At 35.1% G+C, this 25,477-nt stretch overlaps 3 protein-coding genes across 7 annotated transcripts; 2 read left to right on the forward strand and 1 right to left on the reverse strand.

Moving 5' to 3' along the window:
- The first annotated feature begins 363 nt into the window (after positions 1–363).
- LOC106157014 (bromodomain adjacent to zinc finger domain protein 1A-like) lies at positions 364–13,337 on the forward strand. 2 transcript variants are annotated; one of them, XM_087003520.1, is made up of 26 exons: positions 364–704; positions 850–1,125; positions 1,918–1,986; positions 2,486–2,602; positions 2,870–2,957; positions 3,271–3,466; positions 3,649–3,824; positions 3,984–4,067; positions 4,244–4,382; positions 4,793–4,945; positions 5,261–5,368; positions 5,638–5,862; positions 6,110–6,275; positions 6,534–6,647; positions 6,944–7,148; positions 7,414–7,621; positions 7,845–8,602; positions 8,857–8,966; positions 9,089–9,201; positions 9,540–9,680; positions 9,995–10,248; positions 10,547–10,731; positions 10,880–10,956; positions 11,212–11,460; positions 11,838–11,980; positions 12,450–13,337. In XM_087003520.1, exons 1-26 carry the CDS (start codon positions 592–594, stop codon positions 12,726–12,728), a joined length of 4,746 nt encoding a protein of 1,581 aa, XP_086859646.1. In that variant the 5' UTR covers positions 364–591; the 3' UTR covers positions 12,729–13,337. The 2 variants fall into 2 exon arrangements, with proteins under 2 accessions (XP_086859646.1, XP_086859647.1); XM_087003521.1 differs by lacking the exon at positions 850–1,125.
- Positions 13,338–13,452: 115 nt separating this feature from the next.
- Positions 13,453–21,004, reverse strand: LOC106157036 (beclin 1-associated autophagy-related key regulator). Of its 2 annotated transcripts, none has more exons than XM_013532513.2 (9): positions 20,796–21,004; positions 20,543–20,605; positions 18,007–18,049; positions 17,398–17,479; positions 16,726–16,960; positions 16,316–16,485; positions 15,660–15,813; positions 15,163–15,333; positions 13,453–14,814 (listed from the first exon to the last, which is right to left on the reverse strand). In XM_013532513.2, the coding sequence occupies exons 1-9, from the start codon at positions 21,002–21,004 to the stop codon at positions 14,454–14,456; spliced, it is 1,488 nt and encodes a 495-aa protein (XP_013387967.2). In that variant the 3' UTR covers positions 13,453–14,453. The 2 variants fall into 2 exon arrangements, with proteins under 2 accessions (XP_013387967.2, XP_013387966.2); XM_013532512.2 differs by having other exon boundaries at positions 16,316–16,488.
- Positions 15,670–25,475, forward strand: LOC106157037 (cell growth regulator with RING finger domain protein 1-like). Of its 3 annotated transcripts, none has more exons than XM_013532515.2 (6): positions 15,670–15,823; positions 22,211–22,347; positions 22,599–22,779; positions 22,979–23,153; positions 23,541–23,648; positions 24,860–25,475. In XM_013532515.2, the coding sequence occupies exons 2-6, from the start codon at positions 22,284–22,286 to the stop codon at positions 25,244–25,246; spliced, it is 915 nt and encodes a 304-aa protein (XP_013387969.1). In that variant the 5' UTR covers positions 15,670–15,823; positions 22,211–22,283; the 3' UTR covers positions 25,247–25,475. The 3 variants fall into 3 exon arrangements, with proteins under 3 accessions (XP_013387969.1, XP_086859648.1, XP_013387968.1); XM_087003522.1 differs by lacking the exon at positions 15,670–15,823 and adding an exon at positions 21,017–21,149; XM_013532514.2 differs by lacking the exon at positions 15,670–15,823 and adding an exon at positions 21,229–21,465.
- The last annotated feature ends 2 nt before the right edge of the window (positions 25,476–25,477 follow it).

Consider the following 25,477-nt stretch of genomic DNA (forward strand, 5'->3'; position numbering starts at 1 on the left):
AAGAAAAGGGAATGCATCAGTGGTGCCATCACAATCAACAATACTAATTTTTACTTGCGTTTGAGTATATATAAGTGTAGATTTGCATAAACATCTGTCAATCAATAAAAAGCAACCAATCACAAACGTACCCTCCATTGATTACCGCCTCTTTGAGTTAGATTTTCACCTGTTCAGAAATGACCGTGGGTTTTATTCCCAAACGCTTAGAAAAAAATCTTATGAAACTTATAACTCTCTGTATTAAGCAATCAATCATTGTTCTTTAGTTCTGTGCATTTTGAGTGTTATCTGAGCAATAAAACAAAAGTTAGCAGCATTTATTTTACCCCCTACTCCATACAGCAGCGTGTGCTCTATAACAAAACTTGTGTCTCGACCAAGTCTGACCTCTTTCTGAAGTGACGAGTCGCGACACAGAGAGCTCCCAGAACCGTGAGAATTCCCCATGGTTTCGGGTTTAGTGGCAGACGATTATATCGTAGAAGGACAGAGAAAGATATAAGGAATAATTTGACTACCATATTTAGGACATTTTGACACAATTTTGGCCATTCAGGAGGTAACTTTGTTTTCCCTCCAAAATTCAAGATGCCTTTACTGAAAAGGCAGCCATTCGAAAAGAACTCCGTTCCATCCGATATTAAGCCAGACGAAGAGGTTTTTTACTGCCCACTGACTAATGAAATATTCAGGGACTACGAGTAAGTAAAATATTTTATTTTGTATTGTTATGAAGCTGTCAATTATACTCGAATTAGGTCAAACCACACGTGGGTGAAAGACACTCGCAACCGGTGTTTGAGCAACTGCGCCATTTTGATCATAATTTCTTTGTTCGCTTCCCAGGGAATTTTTTGAACGAATCATCCTATGCAACAGCCTGGTATGGTCATGTTCGATTACGGGTCGATCAGGGTTGACGTACCAAGAGGCCTTAGAATCGGAAGAACGTGCCAGAAAGCACCTGTCATCCTTCCCCTTCTATCTTCATAAACCCATCTTGTTTTTGGCAACAAAGACACACAGGAGCAGGCTGAATGATATGAATGATGATGTATTCGTTTTCACCAAGGACAGATATTTTGTTGGGGAAGTGGTGGAAGTTATACATGAAGGCGAAAGGTAAATGCATTGTAAAAGGTTGTCACTATCAAGTCATCAGTTATGAAGAGTTGGTTTCAATCTCTGAAGTTTTGAACATTGTGGCATCATTTTGGGCATCTTGAATCATAACTGGTTGACCTACATAATGCATTGTTGACTTAACAGTTCTGTATGAGAATTTGAATTTTGTTCAGAGCCCATGGGCATTCAATCCTGCGCAATAGCGGTGCCATATATATTGCACTGTCAGCTCATTTTGGATTTGGCAACATTAAGGTAAATTAACAATGCCTTGTGGCCATTAGAATTGTTTTCCCCATAGCAAGTATTCAGCAGAAGTGTGAATTTTCAATATCAATAACATTTACTTTTTTTCAGTAGATTATCCTTTTAAGCACCTAGCTGTCAGGGTTCTAAACCCCACTGAAAATCGGAGAAAACCTAGAAAATAACTGCTTCTTTTTCTAGTCATGGAGAAGTCCATGTGGAAAGTTTCTCAAATTGGAAAAAAAACAGGGAAAATATCACAGAATTTTTCTTTGGTTAAACGTTTTAGACTTGTGCCCAAACCAAACAGTAATATTACAGAATTTTTCTTTGGTCAAACTATTTGATATTACATTGTGACCCATTTGATAGCACTGTTACATTTAAGTGTAGGAAAAAAGTGACAGAAGAAAGAAAAACTTTTTTTTCATCTAATTAAACCAATCATCATTTTCATGTAAACAAAAAATATTGCACTTTTGACAGGGTATTAGTATTCCAAAAGCATTTTGGTTAGTGGTGAATAGTGTATTTTATTTTTAGAAAATCCTGCAAGATACTTAAGGTCTTACCACCTACCCCTTTGCCTAATGGAGATGTCAATGGAACCAGGTAAATGAGTATTGTTCTTGATATTGCTTTCTTGACAGCTGCCTATAAAAAGAGCAGTAATTATCGAATGCAAAATGTATTATTTATTTTCATACGATTAAGCCATATGAAATTGTAACAGGGCAACATGATCTTCTTCTCCTTCTTCAGAGGTCTTTTAAAACAAAGTGTTCGTCAGTTATGGACAATATCTTTGAATAGCAATATATTGACATGGCCTGGACTGCTGTTACAGCATTTAGTATTCCCCTTTTGATTAACGATAAATTGAACTTATGAAAATCATTATTGTATGTATTCTCCAAATTATCAGGATTACTATACGGATTTAGGAAATTATCAGGATTCAGTTTACTGTTTATTATGTTTTCTTTGATTAAATTTAGCTATGAGAAGATATCAGCATAGGCTGAGCAGTCACACACAAGCATGCGTGCGCACACACACACACAGAAAGCCATATTTTAATATCCATGTAATTGTTCATTTCTCCATGTAGCCCATCAACAAGTGAAGCAGCTGACCAAGAGGATGTTGACAATTACAGATACGTTGTCCAGAAGATAGGCAAAGGAGAGAAGGGGGACCCATTTATAGCTGATGCACCAGATGTCAAGTAAGACAATGTCCTGTTTCACTTTCTTACGTTTTTAACTCTCAACATCATTGTTATATTTTCAGTTTTTTTTGTTAGACCGAATGAATTCTTGGTGAGTATGTCTCTAAATCACAATAATACAAGCACAGATATCATAGTGTGGGTATGGTTTGTCCTACAGGATTTTATGCATTTCCTTTGCTATTTTGGTGTAATTGTCAGTGTGTGAAAAGGGAGTGAGCTAAGTTATGTTTGAGTATTTTACATGTTTTTACCTTTTTCCAGTCGAAAGAAAGGCTTGTATACCAGAGACAAAAGCAAACTGTTTCTAAAAAGTCACTGTGAAGCAAGTGAAGGAATATGGAAAGTGAAGGTAGTTTGATTTTAAAAAGCAACAGTAAATCTAAATAAAATTTTTTGGCTTATATTTTTTAACATTTGAATGTCACTAGCTTAACTCATAGTAGTTTTTAGAACATTGTAATATAAAAGCATTATCCTCTCCTTGCCTTTACTGGGAAAGTGCTAATCTAAAGAAATCAGTGAATTAGTTTATATATAGTTGTTGCAAAACCAGTGTGAAAGCTTTTCAGTGCTAACTGTGCTAAAGTAAATGCTATATGCATCCATGTGGTAGGACACACTGCAGTGTGTGGTTAATTTTGCAATTTATCATGAACTTGTAGGAGAAATATATTAGGAAGCATCACTTGAATGAAGTGAACTTCAAAAGCATGTTTCCAAGTGCCATTCCCACATTTGAGACTTCTGAGGTGAAGAAAAAACCCAAACAGAATAAGTCTGATGTTGATCTGCTCCTGAAAAAAGCCAAGAAAGAACACAAAGAAAAGAAAGAGAAGAAGGAGAAAAAACAAAAAATAGGTACATTGCACCCCCTCCAATGCAGTTGTTTATAATTATATTCACATTATAAGTTTACTGGACATTTGATAATATAAGTATAAAGATGGAAATAATGATGAGCAAGCATACTTTTGTAACTTTTTAGAATATATGTATGGTAGAATTCATTTGACAGTTAATACACAATCTAAAACTTGTAGATGAAAAAGAACCGAAAAAATTAACAGAAGAAGAAAAAGAGGCCATGAAACAGAAGTTATTACTAGAAAAAGAGGCCATGAAGGCCCTCAAGTTGGCAGAGAAGCAGGAAAAGCAGGAAGAACTTCGAAAGAAACTAGAAGAGGAAAAGGAAAGGAGAAGGGAGGAAAGGGAAAAGGTTGAGTGTCTCCTTTTAGTTTGAACTATTTAAATTTACGATGTTTGATTCTTTTGCCATGAAAAGGATTTTTGAAAAATTTAAAACTTTGTTTTTAAAATTAGAATATAGAGCAACCTTCACATGCTTTTAAAAGTTTGATTGTGATTTCATCTCCAGTTAAAAGAAGAAAAGAAGCTGAAGGCTGAATATTTGAAGGAATGGAGCAAGCCCAGAGATGACATGGAGTGTGATGATCTCAAGGTGAAGGACATGACAGTGATTGACACAGAGATTTGATTTTTTCTATGAAAAAGCATATTTAATGATATTTCAATGGGTCAATTTTCTTAAAAATCTGGTTTCACTTTGTGTATATTGCCAGCACCCAACATAATATGCATTTCACTTGTATTTAATAAGTGCATATATGATATCAGGTCCTCCCTGACCCCACTCCTGTGAAAACTCGTATACCAGAGGAGCTGTTTGGTGATGTGATGATGGTGCTGGAAATGCTGCATGTCTTTGGACCTCTGCTGGAAATCAAGGATGAATTTCCTCATGGTGTCTCCATGGGTAAGTTGGCCATAATTTTTTCCTTCATAACTGGGAGGTGTATTTGCCAGCTGGTGAGTACTGATCCTATCCCAATAGCAAAATCTGCCATATGCTTGTTTACAGATTTTGTACTGTTTTCCCTGTTGTGAAAATTTATGACTCCTTTCACTCAGATTGTATATACGTTGTAGTATTTAAATAAAGATTATCCTATGTATTAACCAGTTATGAAAATTTAATGTATACCCCAAACTTAACTGTTACCCTCAAAGTTGCCTATACACTTGTATTTAATTAGCAGACACAAACAAAAGTCACGTGTAAGTTAAAATAGCCACAACGTCATGCATGTTGGATTTTAAACGTGTTTCACTTTACAGGACATGCTGTGTCCCTGTAAAGTAATGGTTACATATTTTCTTTCATAGATATGATGGAAAAAGCTCTATTGGAGAAGGATGTTGATGGCACACTAGCAGATCTACTTGGCTTTCTACTGGTCTCCATCTTTAACTTACAACAAGAAGAGGAAGAGGAGGAGGAAGAAATAGAGAAAGAGGAAAAGGATGGAAATTTAACTGGTATGGTTAAAATACCTGGTTTTTGGTTTACCAAGTTATCAATATTACATAGTTTGTACCTAAGGATATATTTTTTTAGGGTGAATGAAACAGATTGTTCACTCAGTGACCATTTTAAGTGTTGTTTCTGCTAAAAAGAAATATATTTACAAGTCCATTATTTGTTTAATGAAGTTACTTTTCAATCTGTAAATATTGTCAACTGACAATATAACTTACCCATCCTGTCATTTTGTTACCTTAAGACTGCTCAATTATATAAGCAAGCTGAATTGTAACATAATAGAAATCAGTAAGAATATGTTGTAATTTTAGCTGAAAGAGTGGAAACAATTGATGAGGATACAGATATTGCTGACTTGTCCACCAAAGACCTGATACAGGCTGCTACAGTGGCCTCTCAGTGGCCCCACCTATATCATGGTAATGTGACAGATAAATTTGTATCTTTGTGTGTTTGAAAGTAACACTTAAAGTAAAATGTAACATTCATGCACACATGTATGTGCTGTGCTCATTATTTCCTATTTATATACTACCTATATTTTATAGTAAAAATCTGACTTGTAATCTATATAATGGACTTTTTAAGGGTAATAATAATAATTTTGGAAACTTGAAACCAAATTAAAAATAATTTGTAGATTTTACATATGAAATTTGTAACACTGTATTTTAACTTGCTAATTTAGGGACTCCACTGAGGAATTTACAACTTGATTCTCTTACTCTCACGGAAATCTTGCGCCTCCATTTTCTATCATCTGGTGCCCATGCTAATGCCAGCAATGCCAAGTTCCGCTACCAGCAGAGAGGAGGATATACATCCCTGGATGATGCTGGCATGGAGTTCAAAATGCAGGAATCTGCCATTATAAAAGCACTCAGTACTTATAATGTATTTGATCTCTCACCTGGTAAGTGGTAATTGCTGTGAAATTGTTCTGTGCTGCCTTGTCTGTTAACAGAGTCAAGATTCTGAGGAATAACTTAGACAAATTAGAATTGTAATGACTTTTATCATAATAAATAAAGTAATAGTGTGATTTCAATTTCAAATCTTGATTTCCCAGTGGGATGAAAGAGATTTTAATTTATATGAACAATTTATGATATGAATATATACCAGCAATTTTATTCTCCATGGGTTTCATTTCTCTGTAGGGGAAAAGATGAAGATAATCATTGCTCTGGTGCACCAGTTGCTAACCTATGCTTCAAGCAGAGATTTCATAGAAGACAATTTTGAAAAACTACGACAGGCAAAAATGGACCTGAGGCATCATCAGTGGGCAGAGCAGAGAAGGGAAAAAGAGGAGGCAGCTGCTAGGTTAGAATTTTTTTTGACATGTTTATAGATGCATATTAGTTAAGTTGATTAGTAACACTTTATGAGGTTTTAGTTTCCATGTATCTCAGATTCTTTTATGTTTTAAAATCCATTGCATTTGATTTCCTTCTTGCTTTTGCCAAGGTTGGTAGTTAAGTATTGATTTAAGGTTGTGGAACCTACATTTGGATTTAATATTTGTAAATGGATGGCAAGACTTTAAATTGTAGTTTTTTAAGGCATCAAGATTTGTTATAGATATAAGAAAAGGGTCGAAGAAAGAGCCAAAGAGAGGGAATTGGAAGCACAGAAAAAAGAGCAGAGAAAGAAGGAAGCCGAGGAGAAATTAAAAGCTGATGAAACAAAAAATGGGTAATTGAATTTTTTCCATATTTCAAGAGATGTCATAGTGATGAATTTTCATGTTTATTGCTGCACACAAATTGAGAATCTTGTATTTCAAAGGTGTACCAACTGAGTGATTCTTTGTATTTAAAAGGTATTTATGAGGACTGTTCAGTAATGTCAAGTGGTCACATTCTAACTTTGGTTGATTAATATTTAAATTTCCGCATACTGTATATAGTACTTGTACAGTTGTATATATATTTCTAACTTATTTTTAAATTTATATCCTTACTTATTTCTAACTTTTTTTGTGAATTCAGTGAACAACCAGAGGCTGAAGATAATGCTTCAAAAAAGAATGAAGAAGAAAAAGAAGAGGAAGATAAGACCAAAAATGACAAGGACAAGAAGGAAGACGAGAGTCAAGAGAAAAAGGGCAAGAAAACCCCTGCCAAGGGCAAAAAAGGAAAATCATCCAAAGACAAAAATCAGACTGAAGAGGAAGAAGTCGAAGAGGATGAAGAGGTAATTTTTAAAATGGGGGATGGCACAAAGTTTGTTGATTCATACTATTGACTATTTTTCACATGCATGCACACTTACACACAGAGCTATATATATATTACAGAATAATCTACTTTAATGGATTACCATGAAATATTATGATCAAAGTTTATTATTTTTTATGTAAGGAATGTAAAATAAAAAGAAATACAATTTAATTTATTGCATGTTTCTGCAAAAGGTCTGCAATTCTTTTTGCTAAACATCCTTTATTTGTATAAACTAGGACATAGATGAGTCCAAACTTTCCCCAGAGGAGCGTGAAGCTTTGCGAAAAAAACGAGAAGAAAGAGAAGCAGAACTTAAAGAGTTGTTCATGAAGAGAGAGGCAGAATTGCACGAGTTAGTTCAGAAACTACAGCATGGCAATGCTGTGTATCCTCTGGGCAGGGACCGTGTTTACAGAAGGTTCTGGGTCTTCAGATCAGTGCCAGGTGAGAAGAAAGTACTGCTTTAATCATGGACTTGCCATTTGGAATGAAAAGGTGTATTTTAAAGCCTGAATTATTTTAAGTCACGAGAAATATGAATTTATCAAAGATGAGCATTTTATCCGCTTGTTCATTTATGCTTTACTCTACAACCATACTGGTTTCCACTTATTGTTGCTGTTTACTTTGAAAGTAAATTTATATGTTAAAAACACTGGTTTTCTAGGTCTGTTTGTAGAGGACGAAGAGCTTTACGTGCCAGATGATCTCCTGCTCCCAGTAACACAGACAGGTGACAAATCCAATCCTTTCTTTGGCCAAAACCTACCTCGTCAGGTGCCACTAGTGAAACCTGTTACTGAAGAAAAGAGCACTGCAAGTGACAAAGAGAATGATTCCTTCGATGCTAACAATATGGAGACTGGCGATGACTCAGTTGCAAAGATGGAAAACCCTCTGGGAACAAATACGGTCAATTCTGAAAACATTAAAAATGGCAGTGGCGATGGCACTGTTGAGGCAACTGGAGGTGCCCACTCATCTCAGGAAACACAAAATGCAGCAGAGAAAAACCTGGCATCAGTCGGGGTTGATTCTAAGCCTTATGAAGAAGGGTTCAACTCACAGATTATACCTCAGAGTAAATTTAGATGGGCATTCTACAGTTCTCCAGAAGACATTGAAAACTTGCTGGAATCCCTCAACCCCAGGGGCTACAGGGAAGGCTCTCTGAAGCAAACACTCATGGAACAAAAGTCACAAATTCTGAAATCTGTCCAGGAGACACCAGTGGATTTACTTATCAAGGATACAAACGAAGAATCTAGCAGTGATCAGAGGTATGTCAATATCAAGTCCAGGAATCGAACCACTCAGGGGGCTGTGAAGAATAATTCTGCTCAGGAATTCCTGGAGCTTCAACTCAGGGAGCTGCTGCTGGATACAGAGGAAAGGATTTATGCTGGAAGTCTAGGCACTTTGAAGGCAAGTCTTTAATGCAGAAAACAAAAGAAAAATAATAATAAAAAGTATTTTCATCTTTTGAAAATGTGAAATAAGAATATTTAAATTTCTAGGTCTGACTTTTTATATTTTCTGCAATATCCAGATCAAATTCAAAAGATGTGACACGCATGCATGCATGTGTGCGCGCGTGCAAACACATGATATTGGAGATTGTCTTAAAGGTGATCAAAAGTAAATGGTCAATATTTTAATACTGAAGTGTCTCCTCGCAGGTAAAAGATCGTCTAGCCTGGAGAGAAGCTCTAGAGCAGGGAACATTTGATGTCCAGTGTGACAATTTGACATGGGCAGGGAAGGTGGAAAACATTGGGGAGGCAGAGGAGTAAGTGTGACTTTGCTTATTACGAATTTTTTTCAATGTTTACATGACATCAACATTTTTAACTAAAACTCATAATTTAAAGCATATCATGCAAATAATTAGATAGTCAATCCTTTTTTTAGGTCAAAAATGGATACAGATGATGAAAGTCCAAGTCATGTGGTGAAAGACCTTGCCAAAGCTTTAATTCAAATAGAACAGTGTGTAGAACCCAAGTTTATTAATCCACCTCTTGGTAAGAATGTGTGAAATGACATGTTCATTTATTTTTGTATAGAGTTTTACTTGTGATATTAACATGTGGTTTAACCATGCTTTATGTTTGTTAAGGATTGAAGTGTCATTGCTTATCTTCTACAGTATTATTTCTGTAATTTTGGCCAATGTTATCCATGCATTACATCTGATTTTAATAGAATTATGTCTGAAGCTTTATTTGTGGAGCTTGATAATCAGAGTAATTTTTTAAAAAATCAAATTAAACAGAAGAAGCACTATTTGCATGCAGATTGCAAGATAGATATTAAATTTGTGTACTAAGTGCTATAATAATTTAGTAAATGCTACACACAGGGGAAGCTGAGGACTCTAAAAAAGCCAAACAGAAAGCTGCCCTGGAGGCTGTGGCTAAGAAATCTGCAGAGAGCAGACGCACTAGGAGCAGGGTGAAAGACGATCCAAAAGATAAAGAGGAGGAAAAAGAAGATGATAACGGTACAGTTAAAATGTTTTTCTTTCTGTTTTAGATATAAAATTAGATTAATGTTATTCTTTCTTGATAGTTATGTGTTATTTTTGATAAACATGATAAAATGGAATAAAAGATTTGGTTTCAATTTTGTTTTTAATAAACCACCCTTCAGAGTTTTATTGTAGCAGGTTAATGCACTGAGCTTCTGAGTTTTTTTTTTTTTTTTTTTTTTTTTTTTTAATGAACATGGGTATATAAACGTTCTTCCCAAAACATAAACAAGTACCTGAATAAATTTGAATGGCTGAAAAAAGATATTACACCTATTACTCTTCAGAGGAGGACAAGAGTGAAGTGGGCAAGCAGCAGAAGACCCCCCTGGAAAGGTGGGAAGAATCCCTGATGAGTTGCACCAGTCTACCCCAGGTCTGCCTATACCTGGCAACACTAGATCGCAGCATCACCTGGTCTAAATCTGCTCTCAATGCTCGCTGTCGCATATGCAGGCGTAAAGGAGACGGAGAGAAAATGTTGCTCTGTGATGGATGTGATAGGGGGCACCACATGTACTGCCTCAAGCCACCAATGAAGGTAAGTATTGTGCCAGCTTTTGTAGTAAAAGTATTTGAATGATTTCATTATTTTTTATGTTTTAATTTTGAAGAACAGTTCAGAAAAACTTCATTAGTTACAATAGCAATAAAAGTTTGTAAATATGTTAATTAATTGTGAAACGGAATAAAACCAGACGATACAGTTGGAAGTGTATAATTATTCAACAACCTTTTTCAAGGTAATATTTTTATTTGTTATATTAAAAGGGTGATAGATATGAATATGGATTTAAAATAGATTTGACCATACTTGCATTTTATCTCCTGTTTCGTAGGATGTTCCCAAAGGTGACTGGTATTGTCCAGACTGTAGGCCCAAGGTGAAGCTGCAGAGTCCTCGAAAGAGAAGGAAGACCTTCAGCCAGTCCAGTGATGAGGAGGAGGAAGAGGAATCTGAGGAAGAGGAGGATGAAGATGAGAGTGAAGATGAAGAAGATGAAGAGGAGGACCAAGAAGAAAGGTACAGAGATTACATTGATTTAGTTATAGTCTATATTCGTTATTGGATAAATATATTCATCCAATTTTGTTTTTGAATTGTGAAAATCTGCACATCAAATTAAGGAAATGCTAAATTATTTTCTATCAATATCTTGATTGGTGTTCAGTTCTGAAGAGGAAGAAGAGTCAGAGGAGGAAGAGCCAACGCCTGTTAAGCCAAAGAAATCGGCTATTAGAATAAAAGGTTGGTACTTAAATTGAATAGCATGTTAAACTAGTATTTTATCAATATTTTTAAATCTGTGGTGTGGAGTTTCTTCATTTTCTTTTGGCAATAGGTGTATGTTTGCATATATGAGTGCTTGATGTTGGTAGCTACAATTTCCACATTTGAACATAAATTGTCAAATGATCTTTTTTTTTTTTTTTTTTTTTTTTTTTTTTTTTTTTTTTTTTTTTTTTGCCAAATTGAAACATTTTAAATGAATACCCTCTCCAGGAACAGGTTCAGGTAGATCAACGCCCACCTCTGTGAAAAGTGAAAGTCGCAGAAACAGTTCCAGGAACAGCCCAGCTGACGCCAGACCTACAAGGTCCAAGAACAGAGAACAAGCCCAGGACCGACCAGCATCTAGGTCCAAACCGGGAAGGGACAGTCCTGCAACCACTGGTCATGATAGTCCCAGTACAAGCAGGACTAGGGGAGGTAGAACAACTACTAAGAGGGCATACTCAGATTCAGATGAGGGTAGGTTTTTAAATCTGTATTGGAATGGGTGTTTAACTAATATCAAATTCTGTGTGTGTGTGTGTGTGTGTGTGTGTGTGTGTGTGTGTGTGTGTGTGTGTGTGTGTGTGTGTGTGTGTGTGTGTGTGTGTGTTTTTGCCTGCCTCTCTCTGTCCCATGTCTATCTTTCAGTGTTCAGGTTTAGAACTGAAATGTACAATTCAGCCCTCATCTAAGTATATTTTATTATTTTATTCTTTGTCAGATACTGTTGTTAGAATCATTTGCCTTATCAATGTTTGTTGCAGCTGTACTTTAGACAACTTTTATCTTAGTTTGTTGTTGAAGTAATGCTTAAAAGTTATTTGGTTTAGATGGTGTGTTTTTATTTTTCACAGAAACCAGTGCCAATCGCATGTCCAACACAAAGAGTCGTGGCAGTGAAAAGGTCCAACAGATGAAGTTGTGTGAGGAGTTAGTATATGACCTGGTCAAACACTTGGATGCAACTGCATTTCTCAAACCTGTCAGCAAGAGAGAGGTTGGTCCTCTATTATCGTATCTGTTTTGAGTTATTACTGATCTCAGATAAATTAAAACCACTTAGTGTTTTATGTGCAAGTACATACAATGGAATAAATTGATTTTTCAACAGGGCAGTGAGAAAGACGTTTGACATATCCACAACCAGTTTTCATTGAAATAGAACCGAGCATTTACTGTCCATCTGATAATATTAGAAATATAGCTCTGTTGAAGAAAGATTGTAAACTGTGTTGCCATTGATTACAAATTAGAAATACGTTTGAGCTTTAAATAAACTTTTAAAAATGTCTAACCACCATAACCTTCATACATTTCCTTTATTCTGAACACTAGCTATGGCATTTGAGTAAACTAAATTAAGATCTTGGAAAAAGAAGTGGCAAGCACATGTATGTGGAAGGTGATTACAAGTGCTATTGCCAGATGCTACAGGTTTTTATAACATTCCCTTATATTTCTTTCAGGCACCAGATTATTATGACATAGTGAAGAAACCCATGGATCTGTCCACCATCAGAAGCAAAATCAATGGATTTAAATATACTGAACCTGCAGAGATGGTAGAGGACATGCGGTTGATGTTCAAAAACTGTGAGCAGTACAATTTACCAACTGCCCCAGAGTTTAAGGCGGGAGTTAGAATGGCAAAGTATTGTGAAAAAAGACTGAAAGAACTAAAACTGGATAAACTTAGTGTTAGTAAGAAATCTGCTTCGCCAGTGAAGAGACCAAGAAGAATGTAGAGATAGAAATTGTAGGTTTGTTATGCATCAGTAGTGGAGATTGATCGGTATGTTTGATGAAGATAGGGTAAGAGATCCTGTTAAGAGGTCAACTTGTGTTATTCAAGTATTGTGGAATAAGAGGTGGACTTCTTAGGCGGAATTGTGCCCCAAGGTTGAGAGAGAACTTGGCTATGTAAAATTGACAAAAAAGTGGTTTTTATGTGAGTAAAGGAAGTGATATAGTATTGTTCAGTAAGGACAAAGATTGAAATGACACATCTTTTCATATTTATTGGATATTTATTTTTTTCTTAGTATATCTGCTGATTTTTAAAAGTTTGGTTAGGAGGGATATTGTGACAAGGCCAAGTTGGTTGTTGCAGGTTCTCAACAGCTCAAGGTAAAAGTTTTTTTATACCTCTTGTTGTGTAAAGATTTATAACACCAGAGTTATGTAAATATACATTATTATATATAGAAAAATACTTAAATCCCTTTTGTTAAAATTTTGATTTGGTATTAAAGTGTGATTTGGTTACTCTGTGTATCCTTTGCACTCTTTGACTGTTAGTAGTCGGTACTTGTTAGTGAAAAGGTCTGATATTATGAATAAATAATTGCAGAATTTTTTGTTTGTTTTTATTGCAAAGAATACTTGCATGTGCTTTCATAGTCACCATGGAAGCCAATAAATAGTTGGTCCATATCTTATTTTAAAAATTAACAAAATCAAACTTCAAGATGTGATCAATTAGACAAGTTTTATTTTTTACTCTTTGAATAAAATGGGGGGGAGGTATTAGCGCCTGGAGACCAAATGACCTCCTTATGTCAGTCTTAAACCAAAGCTCATTGGAATATGCATATAACAAATTACTTATAAAAAGAATCAAGATACTTCACAATCATATGGGATAAACTGGGATAAAAAGACAATCACAATGAATAAAATATAAGTGTTAATTCAACTGGGATAAATGTGATCTTTTCAACTACTTTGTCATTACCATGTTTTAATGGGTACTAACATATGTATACATAATTCGATGTGATTTAAGTGAAAATACAATGCAAGGTCATTGTGTGGTGGTCATGTCATTTTCTTCTGCTTCAACTTAATCATTTTAACGAATGATAAAATGCAAATAATGTACAATATGTAACAAATAAATTAGTTTCATGATTTGATATCTGATGAATATGTTTAGATTGTATTTTTACTAAAATACAAACAAAATACTTAACCTCAGTCAATCTCTGACTTTTATGTTATTGACATATAATGTATGTTATTATTTTAAGACTACTTCAAATCGATCACTTGAACTGTCATTATTCATTAATTTGACACAATAAAAATTGGCAAATTACCGTTTTAAGATTTTAAAACCCACTGACTTGGAGCAGGCATTCTCTTTTATCACAAGTTTTAAACTGATAAAATAAACTGCCAGTATCTTAATGTTGCACATGTGTGAGTTAATTGCTTCAGTTTTCTAACTGAAATTTTTAAAAAACCTTACATAATGGAAATGGGTGCAACATTTTGCTTGCTGGCTTTAGTTTTGTCTCTCAGACATCAGTTGCTGAGACAGCGCATTTCTTGTACTGGAATTCAATGTATGAGCACTGTTTCTATTCCCATGTTTATTTTAATATTTATTCATACTTGCACTCTTCTATGACCAATAAAATGGCAAAAGCTACAGAAAAAAACTGCTAGCCTTTCTAGTAACAGGCTCTTCATTTTCCATCTTTACTTTCATATCTACTTGTATCTGCAGTCCTCCATGGCCAGAAAGATGAGAGAGAAGCAGCAGCAGACATTAGGCTGCCAGTCACTGCGCTGGTGGTCAATGTCGAGGCAGTCCCTGCTTCCCGAGTCCGACTCTGTGCCTGAGTCATCTTGGTGTCAGAATCTCGGAAAGGGACAGGAATTTCTGGAATACAAGTAGGTACGGCCTCCCAGTCTTCTGGGATGTCCTGGAGTGTAAATCCTGGGAGAATATTGGAGTTGTCTTCCTCTTCTTCTTCACTGTCCGACTGACTACATTCCTCTTCTATGGACTGCATGAGATCAGGGCTCACTTGAAACATGCCACTTCTGAAAGCAAATTATAATTAAGCTAATTTTAATATGTTTAAAGCTGAATTGTGTTCTTAGCATACAAGTTTGGCAAATGAATAAGGAATAAATAATTCAGTCCCCCAGCCTCCTCTTTCTAGCAAAATCAAATCAACAGAAAAAATACTTCTTACAACAGCAGTAACAGCATCCAGATTGCATACAAAGATAAAATTCATTCCTCTAAAAAAAATTTAAAATTTCACATCAAATTTTTGTATGTCAAGGGTACAAAGTCAATAACAATATTGCATGTGAAGAATCCACCGCTGAAAACGGAAAGAAAATTGATTCAGCAAGTGACTCATTTAACATCATGCAACTAACCTCCCTAAATGAGCAGATTTCAGTAGCAGCAGCATGTTGTGTATGGTTTGCCTAGGGTGCAGTTTCTCTGGAGAAACGTTCTGCGTGAAACAAAGATGGAGCACCTGGTGGTTCAGTCTGTTCACAGCACTATTGAACTGCTTCTCTGTTAAATCACAGCCAAAGAATTCACTGAAACATTAGAGCAGATATCTGTGAAACGTTGATCCTTCTATGATCCCTATATTTCATGCATTTAGGAAGGCTAGTTTGAATTGTTCACATGATTTTCTTCATTAAAATGGATCGACACAAAATCTGATTGCAAACAGATGTAATTTGCCTGTATAATGATCAGTGCAATGCTTTTTAAAACCAGTTTCTTCAAAAGGGTAGTATCCTTAGGCTACATTAAACAAAGAATTCAATAAAGTATATAATCTTCTATTCCTGTTGGCTTTAACTATATGAATTTTCAGCAAGGTGTTTAACAAATTTCATACTACATAATACTTTACCTATAACAGAGTCTTTTAGGCAGGTTCACATCCAGTATAAAGGCCAGCACCTGTGTAATCTGTGTGGTATAACCCAGGGCAGCGCACAGAGTATAGGCTGGGTTAAGATGACCTAGCTCTCCCTCAGCACTGTGCTTCTTATCAGCTTGAGAAACTGGAAAAAGGTAATTCTATATTATATCATTTTTATTTATTTTCATTATTTCTATCATTCCAATAGTTTTTGCTGAAAAGCAGTTTTGAAATTTTTGAAAGCAGTACTAATTTTCTTTACATCTGTATCAGACTCTATTTGGCAGAGTGTCAATACATCTTGAACTTAAATTTTCAATAATAATCTGAAAGCCCTCAAGGCTTGAGAAATTTTGTTTTAACACGTATAATAATATAAAGTGAGGAAAACCTCCCCCAAAAATAATAAAAATATTTTTGCGGCAAACAATTTATAACGCAAACTATGAATTTATCTTTGTGACACAATTTACAACATAAATCATGAAATAAAAATCACCAGTCAAAAGTACTAAGCTACGACTGTTATGCACATCTGACTTTTGGCTACTCATTTTCATAGTTGTAAATAGTTGTAAATATTTCATTTTAATAGGAATTAAAATTCCTAACCTATACCATATCACAGTAAAAGTAATACTCACTCCACGCACAGTATGCCGAGTAGTCTCCATGGCCAGGCAATTTAGGGTCCACCACCTGATACTGTAACTCCCCTCCATTGTCAGTGTATATCCACTTCCCTCGTACATAAGCCGTCCTCCTGGCCTCTGCTAGTGCACTCACTGTACTCAACTGCATACTGTCTACCTCACTGCTGGCATGAAATTGAGCATTACAAAGGAATTGCATTGATAATTTTATCTAAACTCTGGCACAACAAAAATGAGTGCCTGTGTAATCTATTTTTGTAATTCACAAGTTTAACTACTATTCAGTAACATTCTTGTAATCAATTATTTTACAAATTATTTTTACGTGTAATTCAAACCAGCTAAAATTGTACCGAAAAATAACATTGGCATGTAAAAATATTAGTAGTTTAGCTTCACACCTTTTTGGTTCTATCTCCTTGATGGAGAAGATGAAAGTTCCAAGTTCGTCAATCCTCTGTCTTCTTATTTTACTCAATTCATCTTCACTCTCTATTAAAAAACCCTCTCTTGTCTCCATTTTATTTTGGCCATCTTCCATGTATTTAAGTATTCTTTTGAGTTTTTCTTGTTGCTTCTTAACTTTAGAGTTTTTATAAGCATTGTTCTTTTTGATGGCTTTTAAGTTGTCTTGATCTGAAGAAAAAACATTTTAAAAAACTGCAAACTGTGATATTATGAAGACTTTTATGGTCTATTCTGACAATGGTAAGAAATACTGATGCTTCTAGGATATAAAATAAAAGGTGTCCTCTTGTGGTAGAAAAATCATTGTGGTATTGTGGTAAAATCATTTGTTATTAAAGGAAGAGCTTCTTTTATTTAATAACTTTGAATTTACCACTTTTTTTTCTTTTTATCCCCTTCTTTCTAAAGGCATCATATGGTAATGGCTCCATCATTTCAACCAGGAAAAATTATCAATTACATAATTTTGGAATCATCCAAAAAACATTTTTATGTAGATTTTAGTGCTTTTACAGTAAAGAATATAATTTTAAGGTAGTTTGCTTTTCAATTGTGTCGCTACCATTCAAGTTGAGGTAATGCAATGTGACAGAAAGCTTTTTCACCTCTTGCTTCTTTGCTTTTGACTTCTTCAATAGCTTTCTGCAGTAAATTCAGCTTTTTGGTGTAGAGTTGTATCTCAGTTTTCTTGGTGAATAAAAGATAAAAAGAAAGTAAAATGCATGGAGTAGGGATTATTTCAAAACAAACAAGTTTTTCTTTAGTAGTATTGATATTATATAACTTGAACATGCCATGTTTACAACATGGAAACTGTATTATTTGTTGTCCAAAAATAGTAATAATACATAAATAATAATAATAAATAATAAATTCAATGGGTTAAGATGGCAAAGACCTTAGATAGAAGAAACAAGATTCAACAACAAATCTTAGTTTTGCAGACAAGCTGGATAGCAAATGTGATCTTTACATAGGACACCCAGGAAAAACTATCAAAGACCAGGCAAAAATCTGTTTAACTGGAGTTAATTGCACTAATAATTCGCACTAAATGCCGCCGACAAATAAAAAAGTCAATATATATGTTGATAAATATGTTGTATATAATACAAACAAATTCTCATTAGAGAAATATTTAAGTAAGCAATAAGTACATAATTTTAAGTAAAACCCTTATGCAATACTAGAAAAATTACTTTTCTAGGACTCACCTTAGCATCGATGTCAAGATGCTTTTGCACAGCTGATTCTACCCTGAAAAAATTATTTAAATAAATCAATGCATATACAATTTTTGATTCCAAAAATTTTTGACAAGAAAATTATAAAATAGATTTGTACTACATATCAAATGCTTCTTAGGCAGAATGCCCTTCACACCTACTGTATCCCATTTACAAATCTAAAATTCTGTTTTTCTAAAATCAGTCATGTAGTGATGTTGATCAATGTTTTCATTTTCAAATATATCAATTTTGCAATTTACTTAATTCTAATTTTGTTTAATGTATTTACAAGAAACTTCAAGCCCGTTCAAATATAATGAGAGCTGAGCTCACTACAGTGCTTTACGGTAATGTGCCAAGCATTTCGACGGGCCCAGTCAATCCGACCACAAAAATTATTTTATAAAATTAATTTTTCTGGGCTCAAACAATTAGTCCATACGTCAAAATCATGGGACAGAATTTTTTTCTTGTTCCGATTGTTCGACCACATCGTCGACAAGACTCGGTAAATTTTCAAGCCAGTGAAATAGATGCTGCATGCCTCGGCCCTTTGTCAATTGTTGTCCTTTTAATAGCTCTCGTCAATGAGGGAGAAACAATTAACTGAAGATCTAATCTGGAAGCATGACGTACCTGTCTTTTCCTTTGTCCCCGATGACAATAATAGTGCTTATAGACATACAAATTTTGCTAATTAAGCAGACTTGCCCTCGCTGACTGATTCATCACGCCCGTAACTGGGGAGGGGGGGGGGGGGTAAAAAAAGGTCTATTCTGGATGAAACCAAATATCGACAGTGGGTAGAATACGTCGTAAACACCTTCATATAGACCATATATCCCGTTTGCTAGTAATAAAAAGTTTGGGAAGAATAAGCAATTTATTTTCAAGTTCGATTGAAATATATATGCAGATGGGGAAACGTTCTTGAAGTCAACACCGCAAGATCTTACATTTACTACAATCGACCGAAAGATCAGCGGGATCGACCGCCCAGACTTCTTGGCGCCAAATACCACGCGCTGTCAAAATCTGACGAACACGTGTCGCTGTTCACCTACATGGATAACTGATTTGTCAACAATAAAAATTACGTCTTCCTTAACTCCATGGGAGCTTCATAGAGAGTTCCACTGGGTATTTACGTTACCTGTGAGTCACTTTCTATTTCCCCAGATGCATGAAATGTTGATAATATTTAGCGTAATCCACGACGAACTCCATTCCTGTGACCCCCCTCCCCCAAAATGGGACCATCTTCATTAACATGTGGTTTGCGCTATGCTGGAGCAGGCCAGATAAAAGCAGTCTCTCATTTCTGCATGTGCTCAATTCTCACGTCAAATTATAAATGCACCTGTTTTGTGAAAATTATGGCAAGTAAATGCTTTTTTTACGTTCGGGTTGTATCAGTGGGGTTTTCAATATGCACCGTGGTTTGTGCACAGCGAGAGTATATAAGTAAGAAAATCGGAAGAGTGCAAGCAAGATACTGTATGTCTATCGGCACAGGTACGCTCCGTATTTTGCCTTTTCTCAATATGTTTTTATATGACATGCTTTTTAAATAAAATACTTAATAGTAATTTTAAGTTACACTGATTTCCGTTTGAGTACCAGTTGGTATTTTTTGATACGGGTGATTGAATTTTCTTCAGAAGTACGTACGTCTACGCCTCGACGCTGAGCAAGCCTTGCGGGTTGAAAACAACTGATCTCAGACTGGTAAAAAATTTCAATTCGGTTGATTTCAGTTGTCATATTAAAATTCAAATAGGGCGTACGTAAATCACATAACTGGTTTAAGTCCACTAAAGCTACTGGTTTCAAGTATAAGTGACCGGCCTTTGTTTACAACACCCATCTCCGGGCAAATACTCGTCCCACTTGTGAAGCGCATCATGAAAGTGATCGTAGGTGAGGGAAATATATAATTAAAAATTATAATTGTCGTCTTTTTTAATGTTAAGTAATGTTAGCACATATTGTACACAGCAAAATAAGATTTCAGGAGGTTAAAACATGCCTGAAACACGTGTTAGGCGAAAATTGCGGCTTATCTTGCGTAACACTTCCGGTAAAATGCAACACTTCCGGAAAGATGGACGTTTTGGCAGATGCCCCTAACAATCCGACGATATCAAAGGTTTCCATTTGCTGTATTTTAATCAATTCGACCAAACTGACATTTCCATGAAATTAATTAATTAATCTTGGTCGAATTGTTTGGCATATTACCGTAATTGCAAAACTAATCTAATTGAATACATAAATTGAATTATATGTATGTATAAGTTTGGGGCATTCTGCACAAGTAACCATCAAGTGACATCTATTGCAGCATATACTGTATATTAATTAAACATGTCTGTCAAAGGACATTTAGTTAAAATATTGGGGTAAAGTACAAAAACTGACATGCAGAAACACCACCGCATGTTCTGCAAAACGAAGCACGACAGAGGCTACATCGTAACTTATGACTCAGCAATAACATACAACATGTGTTAAGATGTACCTTGCAAGAACTTTTGATCGTTCCTTCTTCAGCGCATGCCATTTTCTTAACTTCACTGAAAACCTAAAACAGTTAAAATGAAACTTATTATTGCATTTTAGTATAAATAAAATGCCTCATGTGTTTGAAAAAATATATATGAAGGAGGTAATGGTAAAATCAAGTTTTTCATGGAGCATACTATATAATATATCATATATAATGGTAGCCAGCAGTAGCTTATCATATACTCATATACAAGTGTAATCCTTACTTATCACGATTATCTGGATTTTCGCATTTGGAATGTGCAAAGTTCCCGTCTCTCAGACAGCGTTGACAAGTAAATGGGCGTCTTGAATTTCTACATAGAGGACATCTTTCAACTGCAACACTGATCCCACCTTCTGTGTCTTCAAAAGAGGATGAAAGTTGAAAAATATTGGGTGCTATACTGCTTCCTGTGCTACTGCTGGCTGCCATTTGTTTGCGTGACGTCAGTTTTGTTTTGGGAAAATAGAACAGGTGCTTGGGGTTTTTCAGCAATTCATAGTGCTCATATGAATACGACACATTGAGTTTCATACTTGTAATGGACATACAGATATTTCATTATTTTTATTCAAAGGTAAATTGTATTTACTAAGTTATAAGAATAAATCCATCTTAATTATTCTCCGACTAATTTTGCTCCCTGTGCATTTGAGCTCTTTTATTAAGGAGTATGGAAAGTAAAGAAGTAAACATGAGTGATGGCGAAAAAAAAGAAACAGATGACAACTACTGCTAGTAGTTTTAGACATGGCCAGTTTGTATGATCCGAGCATTCTGCTTTTAAACATGGAAGAAGACACATTTTCGCAATCTATGAATGCCGATCTGACATATACCGCTGTGGTGACTGTGTTGGCCTGCACTGCTGTCATAGTCGTTTTGTTGTTTCGGTATGTCAATCTTTAGCACGGAAATTCATGCGTTAGCACACCTATAAACAATCTCTGATTTTTATAAGCTTTTACTTTCAACTTTTCTTAAAACGTGTCCAAAACAATGGTCAAGTGATTTCGACACAGGTGCAGTTCCCAAAGCAGTAGTTTGGCCAGTTCCGAAGCAGGATGCAATATGAAAATCTGATACGTACTGTGGGGACACAACTAGCTATTATCATCAGTACTCCCTTTTGTCAACATAACACGTCACGGGGGCGTCTCGATAGTCCGAAGGTTCATTGGTCCGAAGGTTCATTGGTCCGAAAAGTTGTAACATTTTCATCGATTTTTTAATCAAGGGTTCATTGCTCCGAAGGTTCTATAGTGAACATTCGGACCAGTGAACCTTCGGACTATCGCTACGGCCCCCACGTCACATGACTTTATGTACAATGTAGAATATAGTGCATTCACTTTTCAGTTTGACTTTATCAATATAGTAATATATCAAGTCTGCACAACGTTCCCGTGCGTTTGATACGTTTCTTTACTGTTTTATAAATTGTCAGTTGATCATTTATCACAAAGACATTTACAAACACATTCCATAAAACTTGGATGTTCAAATACGTAAATGTTATTTATTTATTTTTGAAATGACACATTCTATAAAAAACAAATTTTAGACATTCCTCTAATGAGGCAAAAGTTTGATTTATCTGAAAAAGAAAACATAAAACAAATGTAATGTTTCTTTCAGTCACCAGTTCCCAGACATTTTGGAAGCAGGATCATCTAGCATATCAGACATATTTGTTGCTCCTGAACAGTCAATGATTGGGAACCATAATCCATTTGTTGTAGAACTAGAACATGCAGGCCAGCAAAATCATGACTGTAAGTCTGTTAGCTCCACACCCTCACATTTCAGGCATTTGTATTTAAACTATGTAGTGAACATGACTGTATTACTATTGGAATATCTTGATTTATTAAATATTAGAATGTAATTAAGGGAAAAGTTTTCTTCAAAGTATTATTTTGTTAAAGAAAAATAGAATTTAACTTAAAAAGTAATAATGAGTAATTAAGATTTGATTATATTGGAAGATAAACAGAATATGATTTCTTTTTCTTTTTATTTCCAGATTTTGTGGAGTTGAAGTTTAACTGCACTCTGAATTGTTCAGTAAAGGGTTATTGGGGAATGAATATCAAACAATTATTTGATTTGCTGTACAAAATGGATGGGAGACAGTTTATTCAGAAGATGCATTCTCAGGATGCAGCTTTCACAAGCAGCTGTATAGAATCTTGTCATGTAAAGCAGTATCCTTTTAAATACTTCTGAAAATGTTAAATACCTGGTTGATTTTTAAATTATGCTTTTAAGCAAAAAGGCCTCAGAAGATAAAAATTAGATTTGAGCTTAAACAATGAGGGACCTAGTTCATGACACCTTCGTCATGGATCGAACAGTGTAGAGGAGTTTTTATAATGAAAATTATATTCCTTATTAACTGTGCAGTATCTCTCAAGATGAAAGGGGCAACAGGGACGAGACAATAACTTTTACATCTACATCAAGTGTGTTGGAAGAGAAGCTTGGAGAATCTCCAAGGTCACTTTATCCACTGGTCATCATCACTGTCATAGACCCAGACAACTTGCACATATTAGACAGTGAGGACCAGAATCAGATTGTAAGTGAGATTTTTTTCAATTTTTATGAATCCGTCATTATTCTGTTTTTACAGTTATGGCCTTACGGTATTGGTACTTGTGTTATTGAAGAAGGTATACATAGTCTAGTAATTCATAGGATTGAATAGTTACATGTGTAAGTGATTTTCTGGAGTTGCTCAAGTGTATTTTAAGCTGAACTTCCTTTGTTACGATTTATAAACGTAAAAAATGGAATAGTATCAGCGAAGATGGATATTGAATAGTTACATGTGTAAGTGATTTTCTGGAGTTGTTCAAGTGTATTTTAAGCTGAACTTCCTTTGTTTTACGATTTATAAACGTAAAAAATGGAATAGTATCAGCGAAGATGGATATATATAAATGTTAATTTGTTTATTTTCAAGATTGGATTGGTGACCATTGTTCACATCCAGGATAAATTTTGTGAAAATCCTTCACATATCATGGCACAGTACATCAAAGCTGCCTCTGGACATATTTTTCCCTTAAAGGTATGCTATGCTCCATGATAATCATTACTGAAACACAACCTAACCAAACATTTGTAGGTAGCCTATTCCAACCAAGGGCTTAAATGGTCAAAAATAGGAAATGCTTTTATTTTTCATTTTATTGATGACAAGCATGAGTTATTGACAGAATATTTTCATACGAGCATTTTTATATAATTAACTTTTAAAGATAATGGTTCTTTAAAAAGATGAACAAATATTAAAGTAAAACAATGAAAAATGATCAATTTTCTGAAAGGTAATAAATAACTGCTTTGCATCATATCTGTGCCAAGTTTACCAACTAATGGATGTTTAGTGTTTTTTTTTTAAATAAAGTTGATATTGTTTTTACACATTATGATGGCATATAGTATCTTGTGGATACCCATGCATCAAAGTTCACCTGTGTGGGAGGTTTGTACTGTAACAAAGAGGATGGCCTGGTTTGCCATAATTTTTTTTCTGACTAATACAGGTGAAGAATCACTGAATGATGGATAAGGCCTCTTGTGGCAGGATGTGGGTGGATGTTATGCCCAGTAAAATGCCAGCATATAGTTTCAAGTAGCATAACTAAGAGAATTACCAAAAGGCATTGTTTAATTTTACCCGAAAGTGATGTTTGAACAGATTTTTCTGCTAGCAATCTATGCTGTATGTCAATGGGGCAGAAAAGTAGGTCACGAAAGTAGGTTAAATTGACAACCAAAAATTTAAAGAAAGGAGCACTCTAAAGCTCTTTTATGGTTGATCGGGTGATCTATTCAGTTTATCCCTTGGCATGTCGAATTTATTAGAGTCGTAGAAGAAACTAAAAGAAGTGGTTTACATGTGTTACTGGGAATCCGCGCTCCACCGATGCTCGGTTCGTATGTACCTTTAATTTGAAAATCACATTTGGATATATGAACATGCTTACTTGCTAATGGACATTCTGTGTTGACATGTACATTAGCTGGTGACAATTAGTAAATATATAATTTGTCTGAAACTAAGGTGGTTGTCCTGAAATGAATTCAGTTATTTTGTTTTTCTAACTGAAAGGAGTTTTGCACATGTTATGAGTCAGCTAAGTATTAGCCAGTTTAAACAATATCTGCACATCATGACCTCAAATTGCCTTACATTGCCAGCCGTTTTGATCTGCCGAAGTATTAACTGTAGATAATTTATTGTATTGATTTTCTTTCCATTTGTCTTGTTTTCAGTCTCTCTTCATGGCAAAACAGAGTGAAAGGCAACATTCTCAATCAAACACAACAGATGCTCCACTCAGTGAGACTACATCTACTTCAGTGGAGGGTAGGGACTCAAATTATGACGATGAGGATGTGGATTCAAAAAATGACTGCACCGTGTGTCAGAATGCACCAATCAGTAGAGTTCTTTTGCCTTGTCGCCATGCTTGTTTGTGTGGCGAGTGCCTCAGACTAATAAGGAGATGTCCAATGTGTAGAGGCTACATAGACCGTTATTTTATAATTGACAGTGATGGTATTGGAAATGAACAAGATTTTCATGATGATTTCGAGGAGAACGGCACGTGGTGGGAAAGAATGAACAACAAATTGAACAGATGGCTAGGCTTTTCATAAACTGATTAAGGGACATTGATGCACAGAAGTTGTACAGCTTTTTTATCCTGGCTTATATGTGAATTTTTACTGTTGGAGATATTGTTTCATGAGGAAAGTTGTGGGAGTTGTTATATAGTCATTTACACAAGAGCTTCCTTGGGGTCAAAAAGCAAAATTGCCTGACATCTTTTGTCTTCACAGTTACTGAGTATTTTTATGTTAAAATAAAATCAAAACAAAAACAAATCA

Source organism: Lingula anatina, chromosome 2 (assembly GCF_051362555.1).
Source record: "Lingula anatina isolate TDL-2025a chromosome 2, LinAna3.0, whole genome shotgun sequence".
Taxonomy (NCBI): Eukaryota; Metazoa; Brachiopoda; class Lingulata; order Lingulida; family Lingulidae; genus Lingula; species Lingula anatina.